This window comes from Mustelus asterias, chromosome 24, assembly GCF_964213995.1.
Source record: "Mustelus asterias chromosome 24, sMusAst1.hap1.1, whole genome shotgun sequence".
Lineage (NCBI taxonomy): Eukaryota > Metazoa > Chordata > Chondrichthyes > Carcharhiniformes > Triakidae > Mustelus > Mustelus asterias.
In genome coordinates, this window is record NC_135824.1 from 57,854,732 (window position 1) to 57,878,399 (window position 23,668).

Here is a 23,668-nt window from a genome sequence, read left to right on the forward strand (position 1 = left end):
CCACCCAAACTCCTCGGAGGGGTCGTGTCAGGAGCTGATTCCAGTCGCCAAATGGTCGAGAGCTTCATGTTTTTAGGTGTCCAGATCACCAACAACCTGTCCTGGTCCCCCCCATGCCGACAACTATAGTTAAGAAAGTCCCACCAACGCCTCTACTTTCTCAGAATTTGATTTGATTTATTATTGTCACATGTATTACAGTGAAAAGTATCGTTTCTTGCGCGCTATACAGACAAAGCATACCGTTCATAGAGAAGGAAAGGAGAGGGTGCAGAATGTAGTGTTACAGTCATAGCTCGGGTGTAGAGAAAGATCAACTTAATGGGAGGTAGGTCCATTCAAAAGTCTGACGGCAGCAGGGAAGAAGCTGTTCTTGAGTCGGTTGATACGTGACCTCAGACTTTTGTATCTTTTCCCCGATGGAAGAAGGTGGAAGAGAGAATGTCCGGGGTGCGTGGGGTCCTTAATTATGCTAATTAGCTAAGGAAAAGGAAATTTGCCATGTCCGCTACGACTTGCACCAACTTTTACAGATGCCCCATAGAAAGCATTCTTTCTGGTTGTATCACAGCTGGGTATGGGCTCCTGCTCTGCCCAAGACTGCAAGAAACTACAAAATGTTTAAGTTTGAAGTTTATTTATTAGTGTCACAAGTCAGCTCACATTAACTGCAATGAAGTTACTGTGAAGATCCCCAAAAAGAGTTGTGAATGTAGCCCAGTTCATCTCGCAAACCAGCCTCCCATCCATTGACTCTGTCTACACTTCCCGCTGCCTTGAGAAACCTGTGTGTGTGTGAGTGTGGGTGAGTATGTGTGTGTGTGTATGTGTGTGGGGGTGAGTGTGTGTGTGGGTGAGTGTGTGTGGGTGAGTGTGTGTGGGTGAGTGTGTGTGGGTGAGTGTGTGTGGGTGTATGTGTGTGTGTGTGTGTGTGTGGGTGTGGGTGAGTGTGTGTGGGTTAGTGTGTGTGGGGGTGAGTGTGTGTGTGTGTGGGGGTGAGTGTGTGTGTGTGGGGGTGAATGTGTGTGTGAGTGTGGGGGTGAGTGTCTGTGTGTGTGTGTGTGGGTGTGGGTGAGTGAGTGTGTGTGTGGGGGTGAGTGTGTGTGTGTGTGTGTGTGTGGGTGTGGGTGAGTGAGTGTGTGTGTGTGTGGGAGTGAGTGTGTGGGGGTGAGTGTGTGTGTGGGTGAGTGAGTGTGTGTGTGTGTGTGAGTGTGTGCGTGTGAGTGTGTGGGTGTGGGTGAGTGTGTGTGTGAGTGTGTGTGTGGTACATCCACAGGTGTTGCTGAGAGTAGGGTTGGTCCGTGATGCTGCTTTAGTCGAATAGCTCGGTGTTTAGTCCACAGGCAGCAGGGATTGGCCCTTGGCTGAGGGCGGAAGGAGATAGGGGGGGTGGGGTGGGGTGGGGGGGGGGGGGGGGATCCAGCAGTGGAAGGGGAGAACATCTGGGGGAGATTGATGGAAAGGTGCACTGGGAAGCCAGTGACATCAGGCCTGTCAGCGCTGAGTTGCGGCTTTAACTTTTTAAACAGTGAGTGGATTTGAGTTGAGTGTGAGTAGCGAGTGTAAGTCCTCAGCAGCGAGGCTGAGTGAGATTACAACGCGGCCCCTTTGAATTTGGGAAAGGTTTATCCTCCTGGGGAGGTTGGACTGAGCCGGGAGAGAGCGCGGAGTTAAACATTCCCAGTAACTGCTCCCAGCTGCCCCAGATGTGGAACCTTTACTCCGAGCTGATGAGGAAAATCCTCCGATTTTCAGGCCCCTCGAGCCTGCGCCGCCATTCACTTTGATCTCGGCTGATTCAATATCCTGATTCCCCCCCTTCCCCCCATATCCATCGTTCCCTCGGGATTATCCAAACACCTTTCAGGCGATTGGCTCCCGCCCTCAGACTCGCTCAGTCAGCGATAAATATCCCGGAACGTTCCCGATCCATCTCCCCATATTGGCTTCCACATGATTCCCTCTTCCCGTTGCGCCGTTCTACTCGGGAACAATCTCGCCGAGGACCAGAGCTCTGTCCCGCGCATCACCGTGTGAGGCTGGTCGCTGGGTTGATATTCGCCTCTGGAAGGCATCAGCACCTGGCTCAATCCCACCAGCACCTGTCGCTGCAGTGCAGGGAAGGAGGCCATTCGGCCCATCGAGCCTGCACTGACCACAATCTCACCCAGGGCCCTATCCCCATAACCCCATGCATTCACCCCGCCTATCCCCCTGAGACTAAGGGGCAATTTGGCACGGCCAATCCACCAAACCTACACATCTTTGGACACTAAGGGGCAATTTAGCATGGCCAATCCACCTAACCTGCACATCTTTGGAGTGTGGGAGGAAACCGGAGCACCCGGAGGAAACCCACGCAGACACGGGGAGAACGTGCAAACTCCACACAGGCCGGGAATCGAACCCGGGTTCCTGGCGCTGTGAGGCAGCAGTGCTAACCCACTGTGCCACCGTATCACCCCTGCCAGTCCTGCTAAGGGCCACTGAAGCATCTCCCAATGTTGCCCTGAGACTGCGGTGAACTAAACTCAGGATTGAGGGCCAGGGGTGGGGGGGGGGGGGGGGGGGGGGGGGGCGGGATGATCAGAACTGGGATCTTGCTGTGCACAACTCCGTGCTGGGATCTCCTCTTCTCATCCGACCAGGGGAGAGCTCCTGTTCCGATTGCTTCCTGATTCCGAACATTGGAATGTGTGGACCTCATTAAACTGTGTCTGAGTGATTATAATCACCTCAAATGTAAAGTTCTCAGCCGTTGTTTCCATATCCCGCCCCCCCCACTCCCCACGCCCCCCCACTCCCCACGCCCCCCACTCCCCACGTCCCCCACTCCCCACGCCCCCCACGCCCCCCACTCCCCACGCCCCCCACTCCCCACGTCCCCCACTCCCCACACACCCCACGCCCCCCACTCCCCACGCCCCCCACTCCCCACGTCCCCCACTCCCCACGCCCCCCACTCCCCACGTTCCCCACTCCCCACGCCCCCCACTCCCCACGCCCCCCACTCCCCACGCCCCCCACTCCCCACGCCCCCCACTCCCCACGCCCCACACCTCTGTAATCACCTCCAGCCCTACTGCCTTCCCGGAAATCGTACCTCTCCCAACTCTGTCCTCTTCCCAATTCCTGATTCCAGCCACTTTGCCATTGGTTGCCTGGGCCCCAAACTCTTAGTCAGAATCCTGGAACTCCGTCCCTAACAGCACTGTGGGTGTACCTACACCACACGGACTGCAGCGGGTTCAAGCCGACAGCTCACCACCCCCCCCAAGGGGTAATAAATGCTGGGGCGGCCAGCGACGCTCACATCCCAGGTACGAATGAATAAACAGACTCCTTCCCTAAATCTCTCCGCTTCTCTCTCCTCCTGTAAGACGCTCCTTAAAACCAGCCTCTTTGTCCAAGATTTTGATTACCTGTCCTAATTGGCACAGTGGTTAGCACCACTGCCTCACAGCGCCAGGAACCCGGGTTCAATTCCGGCCTTGGGTCACTGTCTGTGTGGAGTTTGCACGTTCTCCCCGTGTCTGCGTGGGTTTCCTCCGGGTGCTCCGGTTTCCTCCGGTACTCCAAAGATATACAGGTTAGGTAGATTGGCCATGCTAAATTGCCCCTTAGTGTCCAAAGATGTGCAGGTTAGGTGGATTGGCCATGCTAAATTGCCCCTTAGTGTCCAAAGATGTGCTGGTTAGGTGGATTGGCCATGCTAAATTGCCCCTTAGCGTCCAAAGATGTGCTGGTTAGGTGGAATAGCCATGCTAAATTGCCCCTTAGTGTCCAAAGATGTGCTGGTTAGGTGGAATAGCCATGCTAAATTGCCCCTTAGTGTCCAAAGATGTGTAGGTTAGGTGGATTGGCCATGCTAAATTGCCCCTTAGTGTCCAAAGATGTGCAGGTTAGGTGGATTGGCCGTGCTAAATTGCCCCTTAGTATCCAAAGATGTGTGTGTTAGGTGGATTGGCCATGCTAAATTGCTCCTTAGTGTCCAAAGATGTGCAGGTTAGGTGGATTGGCCATGCTAAATTGCCCCTTAGTGTCCAAAGATGTGTAGGTTAGGTGGATTGGCCGTGCTAAATTGCCCCTTAGTGTCCAAAGATGAGTGGGTTAGGTGGATTGGCCATGCTAAATTGTCCTTTAGTGTCCAAAGTTGTGTAGGTTAGGTGGATTGGCCGTGCTAAATTGCCCCTTATTGTCCAAAGATGTGTGTGTTAGGTGGATTGGCCATGCTAAATTGTCCTTTCGTGTCCAAAGTTGTGTAGGTTAGGTGGATTGGCCGTGCTAAATTGCCCCTTAGTGTCCAAAGATGTGTGTGTTAGGTGGATTGGCCATGCTAAATTGCCCCTTAGTGTCCAAAGACGTGCAAATCAGGTGGATTGGCCGTGCTAAATTGCCCCTTAGTGTCCAAAGATGTGTAGGTTATGTGGATTGGCCATGCTAAATTGCCCCTTAGTGTCCAAAGATGTGCGGGTTAGAGGGATTAACGGGGTAAATACATGGGGTTACGGGGATAAGGCCTGGGTAAGATCCTCTGTTGGAGAGTTGGTGTCAGGCTTGATGGACCGAATGGCCTCCTCCTGCACTGTATGGATTCTGTGATGATCAATAGGACCCACAGTGGGCGGCTTTGGGGAAATCTGGTTCCCGGAGCCATGACTCCACATTGGGCTGGGCCCAATTTTAACTCTGTGAGGACACGGGGCTTGAATAGAGGGCAGTGAGTCTCACCTAGTGGAGAGGTCCCAATTTCACAGCAAGAGACGCTTCAGTGGCCACAGAGTTAATTTGGAATATTCGACTGCCTGCTGCTAGTTACAAAATTCCCACCATCCCATCTATCCCCTGCTGCCCCCCACCCCGTCCCCCCAACCCCGTCCTACAACTAAAACGGGCTATCCGCTCATTTATCTGCTTGCTTGGAGGTTTTTTTGGGATCTTGCTGTGTACAAATTGGTTGCCGCGTCTCCTGCACTCCAACAGTGACCACGCTTCAAGAACAACTTCATCAACTGGGAAGAGCTTGGGGGTGGGGGGTGGGTTGGTGTGGGTGTGGGGGGTGGGGGGGGGGTGGTTTTGCCCTGGGAGGTGCTATACAAATGCAAAGCATTTCTCATTGCAGAACAGATGGGCCCTGAATGTGGTCTCTGGGGGAAGGGGGGGGCGGGGGGGGGGGGGGGGGGGGGGGGGCTCCGTGGCACATTCGCTGATCTCGGTGAAGAGGCAGATGGGGGTAACAGGCTGCATCCCTTGCCCAGGGAGCAATGACGGGCACACAGATGTTAGGTCATTGCAAAGAGAGAGCTCAGGGTCTTTTTCTGATTGGCAGTCAGTGACCAGTGGGGTTCCGCAGGGATCTGTGCTCGGACCCCAGCTGTACACATTACGTATTAATGATTTGGAAGCGGGAACTGAATGCATTATCTCCAAATTGCAGATGGTACAAAGTTGGGTGGGAGGGTGAGCTGTGAGGAGGATACAGAGATGCTTCAGGGTGATTTGGACAGGCTGAGTGTGTGGGTACCTGCATGGCAGATGCAGCATAATGTGGGTAAATGTGGGGTTATCCACTCTGGCAGCAATAATAGGGAGACAGATTATTATTTGAATGGGTGTAAATTGAGAGAGGCGGATACTCAGTGAGACCTTGGAGTCCTCGTGCATCAGTCGCTGAGAGTAAGCGCGCAGGTACAGCAGGCAGTAAAGAAGGTGAATGGTATGTTGGCCTTCATAGCGAGAGGATTTGAGTATAGGAATAGGGATGTTTTGCTGCAATTGTATAGGGCGTTGGTGAGGCCACATCTGGAGTATTGTGTGCAGTTTTGGTCTCCTTATCTGAGGAAGGATGTCCTTGCTATAGAGGGAGCGCAGCGAAGGTTTACCAGGCTGATTCCTGGGATAGCAGGTCTGTCATATGAGGAGAGGCTAAGTGGGTTAGGATTATATTCACTGGAGTTTAGAAGAGTGAGAGGGGATCTCATAGAAACTTATAAAATTCTGACAGGATTAGACACGGTAGATTCAGAAAGAATGTTCCCGATGGTGGGGGGGAGTCCAGAACTAGGGGTCATAGTTTGAGGATAAGGGGTAAACCTTTTAGGACTGAGGTGAGGAGAAATTTCTTCACCCAGAGGGTGGTGAATGTGTGGAATTCACTCCCACAGAAAGTAGCTGAGGCCAAAACATTGTGTGATTTCAAGAAGAAATTAGATATCGCTCTTGGGGCTAAAGGTATCGAGGGATATGGGGGGAAGGGGGGGATCAGGATATTTAATTTGATGATCAGCCATGATCAGAATGAATGGCGGAGCAGGATTGAAGGGCCGAGTGGCCTCCTCCTGCTTCTAGTTTCTGTGTTTCTAAGGGCCATCCACACTTGAAGCGAGGCCACTTGCGCAAAGCTGGCATCGTGACAGGGTCCAGGACAAGGTGGGTGGGTGGGGAGGGGGAGGGGGGGGGGGGGGGGTTGGGCGGGGCATCACCTTTAACTTCAAATTGTCTGGTGTAGAGGTGAAGACAGCAGGCCTCCTCACAAGAATCTAAATCAGAAACTCTCTCCCTCAAGAAAACAAAGAACCAAGAAAATTACAGCACAGGAACAGGCCCTTTGGCCCTCCAAGCCTCCACCGACCATGTTGCCCGACTGAACTAAAACCCCCTACCCTTCTGGGGACCGTATCCTTCTATTCCCATCCTATTCATCTATTTGTCCAGACGCCCCTTAAAAGTCACTATCGTATCCGCTTCCACTATCTCCCCCGGCAGCGAGTTCCAGGCACCCACCACCCTCTGTGTAAAAAACTTGCCTTGTGCATCTCCCTTAAACCTTGCCCCTCGCACCTTAAACCTGTGCCCCCCTAATAATTGACTCTTCCACCCTGGGAAAAATCTTCTGACTATCCACTCTGTCCAAGCCTCTCATAATCTTGTAGACTTCTATCAGGTCACCCCTCAACCTCCGTCGTTCCAGTGAGAACAAACCAAGTTTCTCCAACCTCTCCTCATAGCTAATGCCAGGCAACATCCTGGTAAATCTTTTCTGTACCCTACAAAATTGAGGTTGTAACATTGTGACTGGCTTAGGGGGTAGGGGACCAAGGAAGGCAGTTGGAGTTAAGATTCAGAGCATCCATCATCTGATTGAATGGGCCGAATGGCCTCTTCCTGTTCCTCTGGGCAGCATCACCCCCATATTCAGGCAGTCGGAGTGGTTTTTTTATTCGTTCGTGGGACATGGGCATCGCTGGCTAGACCCAGCATTTATTGCCCATCCCTAGTTGCCCCTTGAGAAGGTGGTGGTGAGCCGCCATCTTGAAGCGCTGCAGTCCGCGTGCTGTGGGTTGACCCACAATGCCGTTAGGAAGACTTTATAACCAACTGAGAGTCTCGCTCGGCCATTTCAGAGGGCATTTGAGAGTCAACCGCATTGCTGTGGCTCTGGAGTCACATGTAGGCCAGACCGGGTAAGGATGGCAGATTTCCTTCTCTAAAGGGACATTAGTGACCCAGATGGGTTTTTCCAACAATGGTTTCATGGTCATCGGTAGATCCTTAATTCCAGATATTCTTAAATCGAATTCAAATTCCACCATCTGCCGTGGCGGGATTCGAACCCGGGTCTCCCAGAACATTAGCTGAGTTTCTGTCGAGCGATGATACCACTAGGCCATCGCCTTCCCTTGGCGGGCAACATGTCCCCCCTTCCCCCCCCCAGCAAGTTGAGTTCCCCAGACAGGAAGGTTGACCCTAGACCTTGAGGGATGATGCAGGTCAGAGACAGACACTGAGCTTAACAGAGTCTTATCCAGGGTGTTTGACTGCATCTCTCTCGTCCTCCCTCCCCAGGCCACCCCTCGTGTCTGCAGTTCACGGTGAATATGACCGCCGCTGTGAGGACCTATCGCTGGCAGTGCATTGAGTGCAAATCCTGCAACCTCTGTGGCACTTCAGAGAACGATGTAAGTTACCGAGGCAACGCGATGAGGGGGAAGGAGAAGCCAACTTCATTGAGCTGGGTTTGGTGGAGTGGGGGAGGGGGGGACAGATGCCAACCTGGTGCGTTGGTGGGGTCGGGTTGTGGGTTTGGGAAGGGATATTCCAATTCTTCATGGGGTGGGGGTAGATGGAAGGGCAGACTATACCCGATTGCAGTGGTCCCCAACTGGTGGCTTGGTGGTGTTCTGTGGAGACACCTCCCCCGCAAGTGTTCCACAAAAAAAAAATTCAAAATGACCCAAACTTCACGTCATTAAACTAAAACTAATCTTCGTCATCAGCGCTGTGACTCCATGAACCTGACATTGGCCACACAAGGGGTGGCACGGTGGCACAATGGTTAGCATTGCTGCCTCACAGTGCCAGGGACCCGGGGTCACTGTGTGGAGTCTACACGTTGTCCCCGTGGGTTTCCTCTGGGTGCTCCGGTTTCCTCCCACACTCCAAAGATGTGCGGGTAGAGTGGACGTGGAGAGGATAGTTTCCACTAGTCGGAAAAACTAGAACCAGAGGGCACAACCTCAGGCTAAAGGGACGATCCTTTAAAACGGAGATGAGGAGGAATTTCTTCAGCCAGAGAGTGGTGAATCTGTGGAACTCTTTGCCGCAGAAGGCTGTGGAGGCCGGGTCATTGAGTGTCTTTATGACAGAGATAGATAGGTTCTTGATGAAGAAGGGAATCGGGGGTGATGGGGAAAAGGCAGGAGAATGGGGATGAGAAAAATATCAGCCAAGTTTGAATGACGGAACAAACTCGATGGGCCGAGTGGCCTAATTCTGCTCCTATGTCTTATGGTCTTTGGTCTTGTGGGTTAGATGCATTGGCCGTACTAAATTGACCCTTAATGTTAGGGTAAATGTGTGGGGTTATGGGAATAGGGCCCGGGTGGGATTGTGGTCGGTGCAGATTCGATGGGCCGAATGGCCTCCTATACTGTAGGGATTCTATGATTCTATAAGTCGATAGGGGTGGTAAAGAATGCATCCGGCACTCTTGCCTTTATTGGTCAGGGTATTTTGTACAAGAATCAGGATGTCATGTTGCAGCTTTATAAAACTTTGGTTAGGCCGCACCTTGCGTTCAATTCTGGTCGCCACATTACAGGAAGGACATGGAGGCTTTGGAGAGGGTGTAGAAGAGGTTTACCAGGATGCTGCCTGGATTAGAGGGTTTGAGTTATAAGGAGAGGCTGGACAAACTGGGGTTGTTTTCTCTGGAGCGGCGGAGGCTGAGGGGAGACCTGATAGAAGTCTATAAAATTATGAGAGGCACAGATAGGGTTGACAGTCAGAATCTTTTTCCCAGAGTTGAATACTAGTGGGCACGCACTTAAGGTGGGAGGGGGAAAGTTCGAAGGAGATGTGAGGGGCTAGTTTTTTACACAGAGAGCAGTAGGTGTCTGGAACACGCTGCCAGGGGTGGGGGTGGAGGCAGATACGATCGGGGTGTTTAAGGGGCTTTTAGATAAGCACATGAATATGCAAGGAATAGAGGGATATGGAGCAAGGGGAGGCAGAAGGAATTAGTTTAAATTGGCGTCATGTCCAGCACAACATGGTGGGCCGAAGGTATTCCTGTGCTGTTCTATGTTCTAAGACCTGATTAATCTTGGGCCTCCTGCGTATGAGCCGGTGAGAAAGGAGATACGCGTACGCGGTTTAGATTATTAACGCTGGTCAGGCCCATGCGCGATGACCAATGGGACTTGGAGCTGAAGACAAAGACCCCGTGCGCCCGCACAAAATGGGGAAAACTCCAAAAGGACACAAAACCCCCGGGAGAAGCGAGAGAGATAGGGCGAGGTTTAAAAAAACACTGGCAAGAGGAGAGGGACAAGTTAAAAATCAAGTTTCCCCAGTCAGGAAGAAGGCAGAGAAAACAAGAGACCTGCCTCAAAAATTCTCTATACTATAGGAGGCACGGTGGCACAGTGGTTGGCACGGCTGCCTCACGGCGCCAGGGACCGGGGTTCGATTCCCGGCCGCGGGTCACTGTCTGTGTGGAGTTTGCACGTTCTACCCGTGTCTGTGTGGGTTTCTTCCGAGTGCTCCGGTTTCCTCCCACAGTCCAAAGATGCGTAGTTTAGGTGAATTGGCCACGCTAAATTGCCCCTTAGTGTCCAAAGATGTGCAGGTTAGGGGGATTGGCCATGCTAAATTGCCCCTTCGTGTCCAAAGATGTGTGGGTGAGATGGACTGGCTATGCTAAATTGCCCCTTAGTTTCCAAAGATATGCGGGTTAAGTAGATTGGCCATGCTAAATTGCTCCTTAGTGTCTAAAGATGTGCAGGTTAGGTGGATTGGCCATGCTAAATTGCCCCTTAGTGTCCAAAGATGTGTGGGTGAGATGGACTGGCCATACTAAATTGCCCCTTAGTTTCCAAAGATATGCGGGTTAAGTAGATTGGCCATGCTAAATTGCTCCTTAGTGTCCAAAGATGTGCAGGTTAGGTGGATTGGCCAAGCTAAATTACCCCTTAGTGTCCAAAGATGTGCAGGTTAGGGGGATTGGCCATGCTAAATTGCCCCTTAGTGTCCCAGGATATATAGGTTAGCGGGATTAGCAGGGTGGGGTTACTGGGGTATGCCTGGGTAAGAGTAGTGCAGACTCGATGGGTTGAATGGCCCCCTTTTCTGCACTGTAGGGATTCTATGATTCTTGTTGTGTGCCGCGACGCATCAAAGCTTGCAACCATTGCCCAATGGGCAGAGAGAGACAGGGACACATTAATCTTTGAAAGTACAGGGGTGAGCTGATCAGGTCATTGGTCGTTAGGATCAGAAGGAGGCCAATCAGCTCATCAACTTCCTGCCTGGTTGTTTATAAAAAATGGAAATTATTTGCTTTGTTTGACAAAGGCACAAGAGTACACCGGGTTTTGTTAAATCTTTTCTGAAGCACTGATTAAGCCTCAGCTAGGCCTCACACTTTAGGAAGGATGTTTGAGGCCTGGAAGCGGGATTTACTGGAATGTCCCGAGGGACTTCAGTCAATGTGGGGAAGCTGGAATTGTTCTCAGAGCAGAGACGGTGAAGGGGAGATTCGATTAAGGTGTTAAAATTCATAAAGAGTTTGGATAGAGCGAACAAGGAGAAACGTTCGCAGGGAAGAAACATAAAAACTAAGAGCTAGGAGCAGGAGTGGGCCATCCGGCCCCTCGAGCCTGCTCCGCCATTCAATAAGGTCATGGCTGATCTTTTCGTGGACTCAGCTCCACTTACCCGCCCGCTCACCATAACCCTTAATTCCTTTACTGTTCAAAAATCTATCTATCCTTGCCTTAAAAACATTCAATGAGGTAGCCTCAACTGCTTCACTGGGCAGGGAATTCCACAGATTCACAACCCTTTGTGTGAAGAAGTTCCTCCTCAACTCAGCCCTAAATCTGCTTCCCCTTATTTTGAGGCCATTCCCTCTCGTTCTAGTTTCACCCGCCAGTGGAAACAACCTCCCTGCTTCTATCTTCTCCATTCCCTTCATAATCTTATACGTTTCTCTAAGATCTCCCCTCTTTCTTCCGAATTCCAATGAGTATAGCCCCAGTCTACTCAGTCTCTCGTCATAAGCCAATCCTCTAAATGCGAGGTGATGCATTTTGGTAGATTGAACCAGGGCAGGACTTACTCAATTAATGGTAGGACGTTGGGGAGAGTTACAGAACAAAGAGATCTAGGGGTACATGTTCATAGCTCCTTGAAAGTGGACTCACAGGTGGACAGAGTGGTGAAGAAGGCATTCGGCATGCTTGGTTTCATCAGTCAGAACATTGAATACAGGAGTTGGGATATCTTGTTGAAGTTGTACAAGACATTGGTAAGGCCACACTTGGAATATTGTGTACAGTTCTGGTCCCCTATGATAGAAAGGAGATTATTAAACTAGAAAGAGTGCAGAAAAGATTTACTACGATGCTACCGGGGCTTGATGGTTTGAGTTATAAGGAGAGGCTGGATAGACTGGGACTTTTTTCTCTGGAGCGTAGGAGGCTGAGGGGTGATCTTACAGAGGTCTATAAAATAATGAGGGGCACAGATCAGCGAGATAGTCAATATCTTTTCCCAAAGGTAGAGGAGTCTAAAACTAGAGGGCATAGGTTTAAGGTGAGAGGGGAGAGATACAAAAGGGTCCAGAGGGGCAGTTCTTTCACACAGAGGGTGGTGAGTGTCTGGAACGAGCTACCAGAGGTAGTAGTAGAGGCGGGTACAATTTTGTCTTTTAAAAAGCATTTAGACAGTTACATGGGTAAGATGGGTATAGAGGGATATGGGCCATTGGGACCAGCTGATGGGATAAAAAAAAGGGCGGCATGGACAAGTTGGGCCGAAGGGCCTGTTTCCATGCTGTAAACCTCTATGACTCTATGACTCTCTCAACTCTGGAATCAACCTAGTGAATCTCTTCTGTGCCCCTCCAGTGCCAGTATATCCTTTCTCAAGTAAGGAGACCAAAACTGTACACGGCCTCACCAGCACCTTTTCCAGCTAAGTCAGTGAGCTGATTGGAAATACGCAGCTAAAGAACGGAATGAGGCGAAACGCAGCGAGTTGTTGTGATCTGGAAGGCGCTGCCTGAAAGGGCGGTGGAAGCAGATCCAATCAGAACTTTGAAAAAGGGGGGAGTTGGATTCGTAATTGAAGGGAAAAGGTGGCAGGGCAATAGGGAAAGGAGGAGAGGGAGAAAGAAAGAAAGACTTGCATTTGTATAGCACCTTTCCCAACATCATTTCATTTTCTTTTATTCATTCATGGGACATGGGCGTCGCTGGCTGACCAGCATTTACTGCCCATCCCTAGTTACCCTTCGAGGGCAGTTGAGAGTCAACCACATTGCTGTGGTTCTGGAGTCACATGTAGGCCAGACCGGGTAAGGACGGCAGATTTCCTTCCCTAAAGGATCCAGATGGGTTTTTCCAACAATCGACAATGGGTCATCAGTAGATTCTTAATTCCAGATCTTTTTATGGAATTCAAATTCCACCATCTGCCGTGGCGGGATTCGAACCCGGGTCCCCCAGAACATTAGCTGAGTTTCTGGATTAATAGTCTAGCGATAATACCACTAGGCCATTGCCTCACCTTAATGTCAACCTGTTTTACAACCAATGGTTGCTTTTGAAAGTGCGTTCACTGCGTTAATGTCGGCAACGACACAGCCAATTCACGCATAGCAAGATCCCACAAACAGCAACGATGCAAACGATTGGCTTCATCTGTTTGAGATGCTGATTGACGGATATTTATTGGCCAGGACTCCACTGCTGTCCTTCGAATGGAGACCAAGGGATCTTAACCATCCATCAGAGAGGGCAGACGAGTGTTTAATATCCCCCCGAGAGGAGAGTTCACAGCTACAGGGGCGGCACAGTGACACAGTGGTTGGCACTGCTGAACCACAGCGCCAGGGACCCGGGTTCCATTCCTGGCTTGGAGACTGCACGTACTCCCCGTGTCTGCGTGGGTTTCCTCCGGGTGCTCCGGTTTCCTCCCACAGTCCAAAGATGTGCAGGTTAGGTGGATTGGCCATGGTAAATTGCCCCTTAGTGTCCAAAGATGTGCAGGTTAGGTGGATTGGCCATGCTAAATTGCCCCTAGTGTCCAAAGATGCGCAGGTTAGGTGGATTGGTCATGCTAAATTCCCCCTTCGTATCCAAAGATGTGTAGGTTAGGTGGATTGGCCATGGTAAATTGCCCCTTAGTGTCCAAAGATGTGCAGGTTAGGTGGATTGGCCATGCTAAATTGCCCCTTAGTATCCAAAGATGTGTAGGTCAGGTGGATTGGCCAAGCTAAATTGCCCCTTAGTGTCTGTCCTAAGATGTGTAGTTTAGGGGTATTAGCAGGGTGGATGCATAGGGTGACAGCGATAGGGCAGGGGGTGGGATGCTCTGTCAGAGAGTCAGTGTAGACTTGATGGGCTGAATGGCCTCCTTCTGCACTGTAGGGATTCTGTGATCTACTCTACAACATTTGATTGGTTTCATTCATTGAGTGCAGGAAGGGTGCAGACGCAGGGCAGGCTGCTGTCGGTTGATGGAGGGAATACGCTACGAAATGTGAATATTGAATCCTGTCCCTTCTTGAATTTCGCCCGAGACTTTCCAATCCCGTCTGCTCCCGCCAGCGAGAACGGAGAATATGGCGCTTAGTCCGAACTCCGTTCACTGCAGTGGGACTGGAGAATCCTGGCAGCGGGCGGGACTGGAGAATCCCGGCAGCGGGCAGGACTGGAGAATCCTGGCCATGGGCGGGGCTGGGCAACCCTGGCCATGGGCGGGACAGGTGAATCCTGGCCGTGGGCAGGACTGGAGAATCCCGGCTGTGGGCAAGGCTGGGGAATCCCGGCCGTGGTCGAGGCTGGAGAATCCTGGCCAGGGGTGGGACTGGAGAATCCTGGCTACGGGCGGGTCTGGAGAACCCTGGCTGTGGGCGAGCCTGGAGAATCCTGGCAGCGTGCGGGGCTGGAGAATCCTGGCCGTGGGTGGGACTGGAGAATCCCAGCCGCAGCTGAGCCTGGAGAATCTTGGCCGTCGGCGGGACTGGAGAATCCTGGCTGTGGGCGGGACTGGAAAATCCCAGCCGTGGGCGAGGTCAGAGGTTTTCTGAGCTCGTGTTAAAATAAAAGTTTGCTGTCTTTCTCTCACGGGAGTGTTTACTAGTTCATTGTGTGAGGAACAAAATAAATGCAGCCAACATCAGGGGTGAGGTTACATGATCCAGAATATTGAGCAGGGAGATTTCCAGTCCCATTTCCAGCAATAACTTACATTTGGAGAGCATCTTGAATGCAGTTTATCATTGCAAGGTGCTTCACACCAGGGCTATCAGATAACATTGGTTATCAGATATTATTAATGGACAGCAAGGTGGCACAGTGGTTAGCACTGCTGCCTCACAGCGCCAGGGACCCGGGTTCAATTCCCGGCTTGAGTCACTGTCTGTGTGGAGTTTGCACGTTCTCCCCGTGTCTGCGTGGGTTTCCTCCGGGTGCTCCGGTTTCCTCCCACAGTCTGAAAGATGTGCTGGTTAGGGTGCATTGGCCGTGCTAAATTCTCCCTCAGTGTACCCGAACAGGCGTGTGGCGACTAGGGGATTTTCACAGGAACTTCATTGCAGTGTTAATGTAAGCCCACTCCAGCGCCTGTTCGGGTACACTGATGGAGAATTTATCATGGCCAATGCACCTAACCTGCACATCTTTGGACTGTGGGAGGAAACCGGAGCACCCGGAGGAAACCCACGCAGACACGGGGAGAACGTGCAGACTCCACACAGACAGTGACCCAAGCTGGGAATCGAATATGGATCCCTGGCGCTGTGAGGCAGCAGCGCTAACCACTGTGCCACCATGCCGCCCATTCCCAACTGTGCGGGAATATATTCCTGGAAGTCCCATTGCATGATTCCACCTTTCCATGGATTCCATGATCCCCTTTTCCCCAAAACGCTCCAGCCATTAGTCGGCCAACACATCCATCCATGTGACGTACGGCCTCCCTGCACCAATCGGGAAGCACGAAGGCTCTTTACCCAATTGGATGATGGTTAACTTGTCCACCAATCAGCCTTCTTCCCCATTTTCAATATTCTGATATCTGGCAAAGAGAAATAGTCAACAAAAGTTAAAAAAAACACAATTCTTGTCGAATATCCCAATGATTTTGTCTCCAAGGCCGTGTGTCCTGGAGATGGATATGAAATTCTGGGAGACTCCAGGCCGGCCTTGGAAGAGTTGGCAACCCTCGCTGCAAGAGGCCACAATCTCCAGATCTCAACCCTAAGGACAAGCTGCACAGTTTTAGATTTGTAATTCCCTCGAGAATTGGAAGATTAAGGCCTGATTGTAATTGAGATGATTAAAGGAGTTCATGGAAATTAACTGTTTCTTCTGGTGAGCCGCAGTGATTGGGTGGGGGTGGAGTTGGGGGGGGAAATGAGTGGAGTCCAGAACGTGTGAGGCGGGGAGGGGGAACCTGAAGGTTAGAGCCAGGCCTTTGAGATGTCAGGAAGCACTTGGCCGTTCAGTTGTCAAGAGCGCTTCTCCACACAAAGTGGGGAGGGTGAAAGTCTGGAACTCTCTTCCCCCAAAGGCAGTCGAACATTTCAGAAGTAAGATTACTCCATTTTTCTGTTGGGTAGGGTTTATGGAAATAAGCTGGATGACCTAGAATATCGTGTGTAGTTTTGGCCTCCTTTTCTGAGGAAGGATGTTCTTGCTCTCGAGGGAGTGCAGCGAAGGTTTACCAGGCTGATTCCGGGGATGGCGGGACTGATGTATGAGGAGAGATTGACTGGGTTAGGATTGTTTTCAGAGGGGAGGATCTCATAGAGACTTATAAAATTCCACCAGGACTAGACAGGGTAGATGCAGGGAGGATGTTCCCGATGGTGGGGGAGTCCAGAACCAGGGGTCACAGTTTGAGGATTCGGGGTAGACCATTTAGGACGGAGATGAGGAGACATTTCTTCACCCAAAGAGTGGTGAGTCTGTGGAATTCATTACCACAGGAAGTAGTTGATGCCAAAACATTGAATGTATTCAAGAAGCGGCACTTCTTAGATACAGCACTTGGGGTGAATGGGATCAAAGGTTATGGGGAGAAAGTAGGATGAGGCTATTGAGTTGGATGATCAGCCATGATCGTGATGAATGGCGGAGCAGGCTTGAAGGGCCGAATGGCCTCCTCCTAGCTCCTATGTTTCTATGAGCGGAATCAAGATATCGGCGTGCCCTGATCTGATCGAATGGTGGAACATGTTTGAGGGGTTGAATGGCCTCCTTCTGGCCCTATATGCCAGCAGTGAGCAAAGTCTTTGAGATTATGAGACGTTTAAGCTGCTGTTCGGGGTTTAAAAGATTGCGTACTTTGAGAAGCGCAGAATTAGGGTTAGGGTTAGTTTTTAAACTTAAAGCACCGTAGGAGTGACATTGTCCACAACCAGTCACCTGGTAATACGGAACTCTGCATATTTCACAAAAGACGTTGCCAAATCTTTTCATCTTATACTCATCAGGACAAACACAAGAATACCAAATTTCAAACAATCTCATCAATCTCCACTACAGGAGAAAAGGACGCTGATTCTTTGGGGAGTAAACAATCCTGAGTGCGCTTGTAGCAACGCTAACGACTAATTTCAGACAATCAGTACGACTCGTAACGTGGCTCATTTACATTTGCACATAGCGACACACATTCAGACATAAAAACCCGTCCTCTGCAAACAAAAGGAATATGTTCAAACCTTGTGCCTTTTTTAATTACCCAGGAACTTGGGGAACCAATAGTTCCCCGTTGCTTTCTCCATAGCAACTCCTCAGCCAGTCAGATTCGACTTGCACAGTGGCCCAGTGGGTTAGCACTGCTGCCTCATGGTGCCAGAGACCCGGGTTCGATCCCGGCCTTGGGTCACTGTCTGTGTGGAGTTTGCACATTCTCCCCGTGTCTGCGTGGGTTTCCTCCGGGTGCTCCGGTTTCCTCGCACAGTCCAAAGATGTGCGGGTTAGGTGGATTGACCATGATAAATTGCCCCTTAGCGACAGGGGGACTAGCTAGGGTAAATACGTGGGGGGGATGGGGATAAGGTCTGGGTGGGATTGATGTGGGTGCAGGCATGATGGGCCAAATGGCCTCCTCCGCACTATAGGAAATGTAGAAACTAGAAGCAGGAGGAGGCCATTCGGCCCTTCGAGCCTGCTCCCCCATTCATTTTAATCATGGCTGATCATCAAATTCAATGACCCTGCTCAGGTGAGGCTCGTAAAATCCAGCCCGGGGCCAACAGAGAATTCCGTTCCGCGAGCCTCGCCCACCCCGATTCCGGAGTGGACGTCACGGTAAAATTCCGGATAATATCTCCCCTTCCCCCCATGTCCCTTAATCCCTTTAGCCCCCAGAGGTATAGAAACATCAGGATTCTATGATTCAGTCTGCTTCCTTTTCTCCCGCAGTATAAATGGTTGCGATTGTCTGAAATTTGGTATTCTTGTGTTTGTCCTGATGAGTGGGAGGCGGAAAACTTCAGCAGCACGTTCCCATTTGCAGCGAATGATGTCTTGCTGGGACCGGATGTAACATTTGACTATCCACTCATTCCCACAGGATCAATTACTGTTCTGTGACGATTGCGATCGGGGTTATCACATGTACTGCCTGAACCCACCGATGTCGGACCCCCCTGAAGGTAAGAACCCTTCCTCCGAGTTTGTCACTGGCATTAACCCACGGGCAGGTAATCTATTACAAAATAATCTCTGTCTCATTCATACGCTTCCTGCCTGCAAAACCTCGCTTTCTTTGTGGGCCTTGGCACAGCAACTTTTCCCACTCTAAATTCTTGTCCCCACATTAGGCTGGCACGGTGGCACAGTGGGTTAGCGCTGCTGCCTCACAGCGCCAGGGACCCGGGTTCGATTCCCGGCTTGGGTCACTGCCTGTGTGGAGTTTGCACGTTCTCCCCGTGTCTGCATGGGTTTCCTCCGGGTGCCCCGGTTTCCTCCCACACTCCAAAGATGTGCGGGTTAAGTGGATTGGCCATGCTAAATTGCCCCTTAGTGTCCAAACATGTGCAAGTTAGGTGGATTAGCCATGCTAAATTGCCCCTTAGTGTCGAAACATGTGCAAGTTAGGTGGATTGGCCATGCTAAATTGCCCCTTAGTGTCCAAACATGTGCAGGTTAGGTGGATTGGCCATGCTAAATTGCCCCTTACTGTCCAAACATGTGCAGGTTAGGTGGATTGGCCATGCTAAATTGCCCCTTAGTGTCCAAAGATGTGCAGGGTAGGTGGATTGGCCATGCTAAATTGCCCCTTAGTGTCCAAAGATGTGCAGGTTAGGTGGATTGGCCATGCTAAATTGCCCCTTACTGTCCAAACATGTGCAGGTTAGGTGGATTGGCCATGCTAAATTGCCCCTTAGTGTCCAAAGATGTGCAGGGTAGGTGGATTGGCCATGCTAAATGAGTGAGGTTACAGGAATGGAGCGGGGCAGGGGGTCTGGGTGAGATACTCTGTTGAAGAATTTGTGCAGACTTGATAGGCCGAATGGCCTCTTCAGCACTGCAGAGACTCTATGATTCTATGGGGCGGCACGGTGGCACGGTGGTTAACACCGCTGCCTCACAGCGCCAGAGACCTGGGTTCGATTCCCGGTTTGGGCGACTGTGTGGAGTTTGCACGTTCTCCCCCGTGCCTGCGTGGGTTTCCTCCGGGTGCTCCGGTTTCCTCCCGCAGTCCGAAAGACGTGCTGGTTAGGGCGCACTGGCCGTGCTAAATTCTCCCTCAAGCGTAACCCGAACAGGCGTGTGGCGACTAGGGGATTTTCATTGCAGTGTTAATTGAGGCGTTGAGCGTCTTCAGAGACGTTGAGCGTCTTCAAGACAGAAATTGATAAATTCTTGATTTCTCGAGGAATTAAGGGCTATGGGGAGAGAGCGGGTAAATGGAGTTGAAATCAACCATGATTGAATGGTGGAGTGGACTCGATGGGCCGAATGGCCTTACTTCCGCTCCTATGTCTTATGGTCTTAAGCCTTGTGACACTAATAAATAAGCTAAACTAATGACTGTGGAAATGTTCTATGTCAACGTGTCACGCTGTAATTGTGCCCTCCTGCCAGTGGTGGCGCTCCGATCCCCAGCTCTGTCGTTCTGCCATGTCGGCAGTGACTGAATTCTGCTTGTGTGAAGTGTTTAACGAGCCCAATGGGTTTTGTTTCTTGTTTCCCACTCACAGGCAGTTGGAGCTGTCACTTGTGTTTACAGCAACTCAAAGAAAAAGCCTCTGCCTACATAACTTTGACCTAAAGAGAAAAAAGCTCAGAAAGTTGTTACGGGACACTGCCGGCGACCGCGACGTTTCCAAGCCCCTCGTCCAGCTGAGGTGACCGTGTTTGTGACACAAGGCACCGAAACGTTGCAAGATCGCGACCTTGGACTTGCGGAGGTCAGAGTTGCTGCTATTTTGGGGCAATTTCTACCCTTGTACCTTGATTGTAAACAGGTGTTTTACACGTGACATTTTAACGACGGAGGAGGGGGGGGGGGTTTAATTTTACTTACTAAAGCAAATGTCTTCGAATACTCCTTCAACAATTCCAAGCGGAGGAAGGCAAATCTAACAACGGGCAGCTCCAGCCAGCTTTGAGGGAATAATCTCGCTGCATTTGATTTGGGTTTTAGCCTCACAGTGGGCACAAACTGTCAGCGGACGGCCCCCCCCGGTTACAGCTCAGACCTGTCTGGTCAACAGATCTTGACAGCCACGTTTTTCTGTTCTTCGTTCAACTGAACTAACTATTGGTCAACATCCTTCTGAGCGGGAGCCAGTTACAGCAGTAACCGCGCCCCTAACCCTTCGTCAAAAAGGAGTTGATTTTTGTAAAAAGGAAATGCATGTTGTGATATATTTGGTACTCTCTCCCGCCCTCCCTTCCCCCCCCCCACCATTGCTCCTTGACGGCCAAGAAGGAATGCAGCAAAGGCAAGAGAGGAGATTGACTTAGTCGCGATTGGATTCGGGAATCCTTTGTAAATCTGAGTGGAAATCCAGCCCACATTCCCCGATTTCCGTGGCTCCCGGGAACCCTGTCGTCAGAGGCAGCGCCTTCCTCAACAAGAACATCAACAAATCTTCCCTCTTGAAAAAAAAACCCCAGCGTTCTTCGTCTGAGGATGTTGCCCAGGCTGAATGATTGGAAACTTCCTCTTGCGAAGAGGAACCAAGATCTTCAGCTGCCGTCGATGTCTTGCGAGAATATCTAAGATATTGCTTTGGGACTATTTTCATCAGCGGATGTGTACATACGTAAATGGGACCGGCAATAGGCTCACCCTCCTCATTGGTTAACACTGGTGAACGGCGATCACTCTTGTAAGATTCCAAACGTCTCGTCCAATTGCTTGCCCTCCAACTTGGCCCAGTCACTTCCTGAAGGCACCAGTTGGCATCCCTTCCCGATTCCAAGAACCCCCCCCACCCCACCAACCACCCCTCATCCAAAGGAGCTCAGCATGTGGGGAACATTCAAGTGCAGCTCCAGAACGTTCCGTCACCTGGGCGGCCGCAGGGAAGGAAAGAGCAACGTGTGTGACAGCCAACTCCATTGGGGCATAGAACTGGGGCACCGCCCCAACACCAGCTCAAGGCAACCCTTCCCATCTTCCCCCTCTGGAGAAGAGGCCGATACAGTTTAAGTTCTGTCAGGAATGGGCCCTGCTTTCGGGTTAGGTCGATTGGCTGTGCTAAATTGACCTTAGTGACAGGGGGACTAGCTAGGGTAAATATATGGGGTTATGGGGATAGGACCTGGGTTGGGTGCAGACTCAATGGGCCGAATGGCCTCCTTCTGCACTGTAGGGATTCTATGATTAACCTGGGTTCCACGAATAAAGCAGTTGAATTTACCGTGGAGAGTTCATTTCATAAAGGGAGATTTGCCGAGTAGAATGTTCCAGCAAAAGCAACACGCCATTCAGCCCATCTAGCCTGTGCAGCCTCATGAGATGCCTGCTCTATCCCCGTTCTCCTGCTCCCCGCACACTTTAATATTTCTTTTTAACTCTTTAATTCACTTCTCAAAGAACTTATTCTGCTTCTGCACTGATCTACAACAGAGAATTCGAACCACTCTTTGCGGAAAAAGGTTTTCGAACTCGTTGGTCCTTTTCTTTTGAGTGATTATCTTAAACCCTTTTATCAGTAAAAAGTCGTGGCCACAGTCCCAGACGACCATAGAGGGTCATAGTATGAGGATGAAGAATCAACCTTTTAAAGTTTAAACCTTGGGTCACTGTCTGTGTGGAGTTTGCACATTCTCCCCGTGTCCGTGTGGGTTTCCTCCGGGTGCTCCGGTTTCCTCCCGCAGTCCGAAAAACTCCACTTTGGGTTGACTGGTGCTGATTTAACCCGAGAGACAAGGTTGAGAAGGCAGGGCCTTCATGAATAACTTCAGCCGATATGGGACTTGAACCCGCACTGTTGGCATCTCTCACCAGCCGTCCAGCTAACGGAGCTAAACCAACCCCCAACTGCCCAGTCGAATCAACCCATCATTGTTCGCCATTTATAATCCTTCATGATTCGAACAAATTAATCCTGAACTTCTGAGCTAGTGTGAAAAAAACATTCCAACACAGATTTAATTAGCAGATTGGGGAGAAATATTTTTAACACAGCGAGTGATTGGGCGGAACGGCGGCACAGTGGTCAGCACTGCTGCCTCACAGCGCCAGGGACCCGGGTTCGATTCCAGCCTCGGGTCACTGTCTGTGTGCAGTCTGCACGTTCTCCCCGTGTCTGCGTGGGTTTCCTCCGGGTGCTCCGGTTTCCTCCCACAGTCTGAAAGACGTGCGGGTTAGGCGGATTGTCCATGCTAAATTGCCCCTTCGTGTCAGGGGGACTAGCTAGGGTAAATGCATAGGGATAGGGTGGGATTGTGGTCGGTGCAGACTCGATGGGCCGAATGGCCTCCTTCTGCACTGTAGGGATTCTATGATTTGAATTCTATGATGATTATGATCTGGAAGGCACTGCCTGAAAGGGCGCTGGAAACAGATTCCATAGGAACTTTCAGAAGGGAATTGGATAAAGAGTTTAAGGGGTAAATATTGGAAGGCAATGAGGAAAGGAGAAGGGGGAGTGGAACTAATGGGCTAGCATTGCATGATGGGCTGAATGGCTCCCTCCCATGGCGGTTAGCTTCTATGATTCTTCGATCTCCCTTTGTAACTGTGACCCTTCATCCCTGCTATTCTCCGAGTGAATCTCAACAGCCCCCGCCGTGCGTAAGAAAATGACCCAAAGTGCAAAAAACAAAACTATTTAGTAGCATTTTGCTTCAAGATGCGAATTGAGAGAGAAAAACGTGCATTTATATAGCACCCTTTATTAAGGACACAGGTCAAAAACGGGAGAGTTTGAACAGAAACTTCCGGAGGGAATCTGGATGGGAATAGGTCTCAGCTGAAGACACGGCCACCATTGGGGGAAACCAGCCACACTCAAGAGGCCGGAATTGGAAGAGAAACATAGAAACTAGAAGCAGGAAGAGGCCATTCGGCCCTTCGAGCCTGCTCCGCCATTCATTTTGATCATGGCTGATCATCAAATTCAATATCCTGACCCCCCCTTTCTATCCCGATATCCCTCGATCCCTTTAGCCCCAAGAGCTATATCTAATTTCTTCTTGAAATCATGCAATGTGGTAGTGAATTCCACGCATTCACCACCCTCTGGGTGAAGAAATTTCTCCTCACCTCAGTTCTAAAAGGTTTACCCCTTATCCTCAAACTATGACCCCTAGTTCTGGACTCCCCCCACCATCGGGAACATTCTTTCTGAGTCCACCCACTTTCCCGTGTCTGCGTGGGTTTCCTCCGGGTGCTCCGGTTTCCTCCCACAGTCTGAAAGATGTGCTGGTTAGGTGCTAAATTCTCCCTCAGTGTACCTGAACAGAGTGTGGCGACTAGGGGATTTTTCACAGTAACTTCATTGCAGTGTTAATGTAAGTCTACTTGTGACACTAATAAATAAACTTGAAGTTCCAAGTGTATTTATTAGTCACAAGTAAGGCTTACATTAACACTGCAATGAAGTTACTGTGAAAATCCCCTAGTCGCCACACTCCGTTCGGGTTACACTGAGGGAGAATTTAGCACCTAACCAGCACATCTTTCG

General features: G+C 50.7%; 1 protein-coding gene across 1 annotated transcript in view; it reads left to right on the forward strand.

The window, feature by feature from the left end:
• The window catches only part of LOC144511111 (zinc finger protein neuro-d4-like), a 37,923-nt gene extending 18,126 nt beyond the window's left edge, over window positions 1-19,797 (forward strand). Inside the window, exons 3-5 of the mRNA XM_078241086.1 lie at window positions 7,846-7,958; window positions 18,094-18,175; window positions 19,727-19,797. Of these exons, the coding sequence (XP_078097212.1) occupies window positions 7,846-7,958; window positions 18,094-18,175; window positions 19,727-19,797 (266 nt within the window). The remainder of the gene's footprint in view (window positions 1-7,845; window positions 7,959-18,093; window positions 18,176-19,726) is intronic.
• Window positions 19,798-23,668: the final 3,871 nt, after the last annotated feature.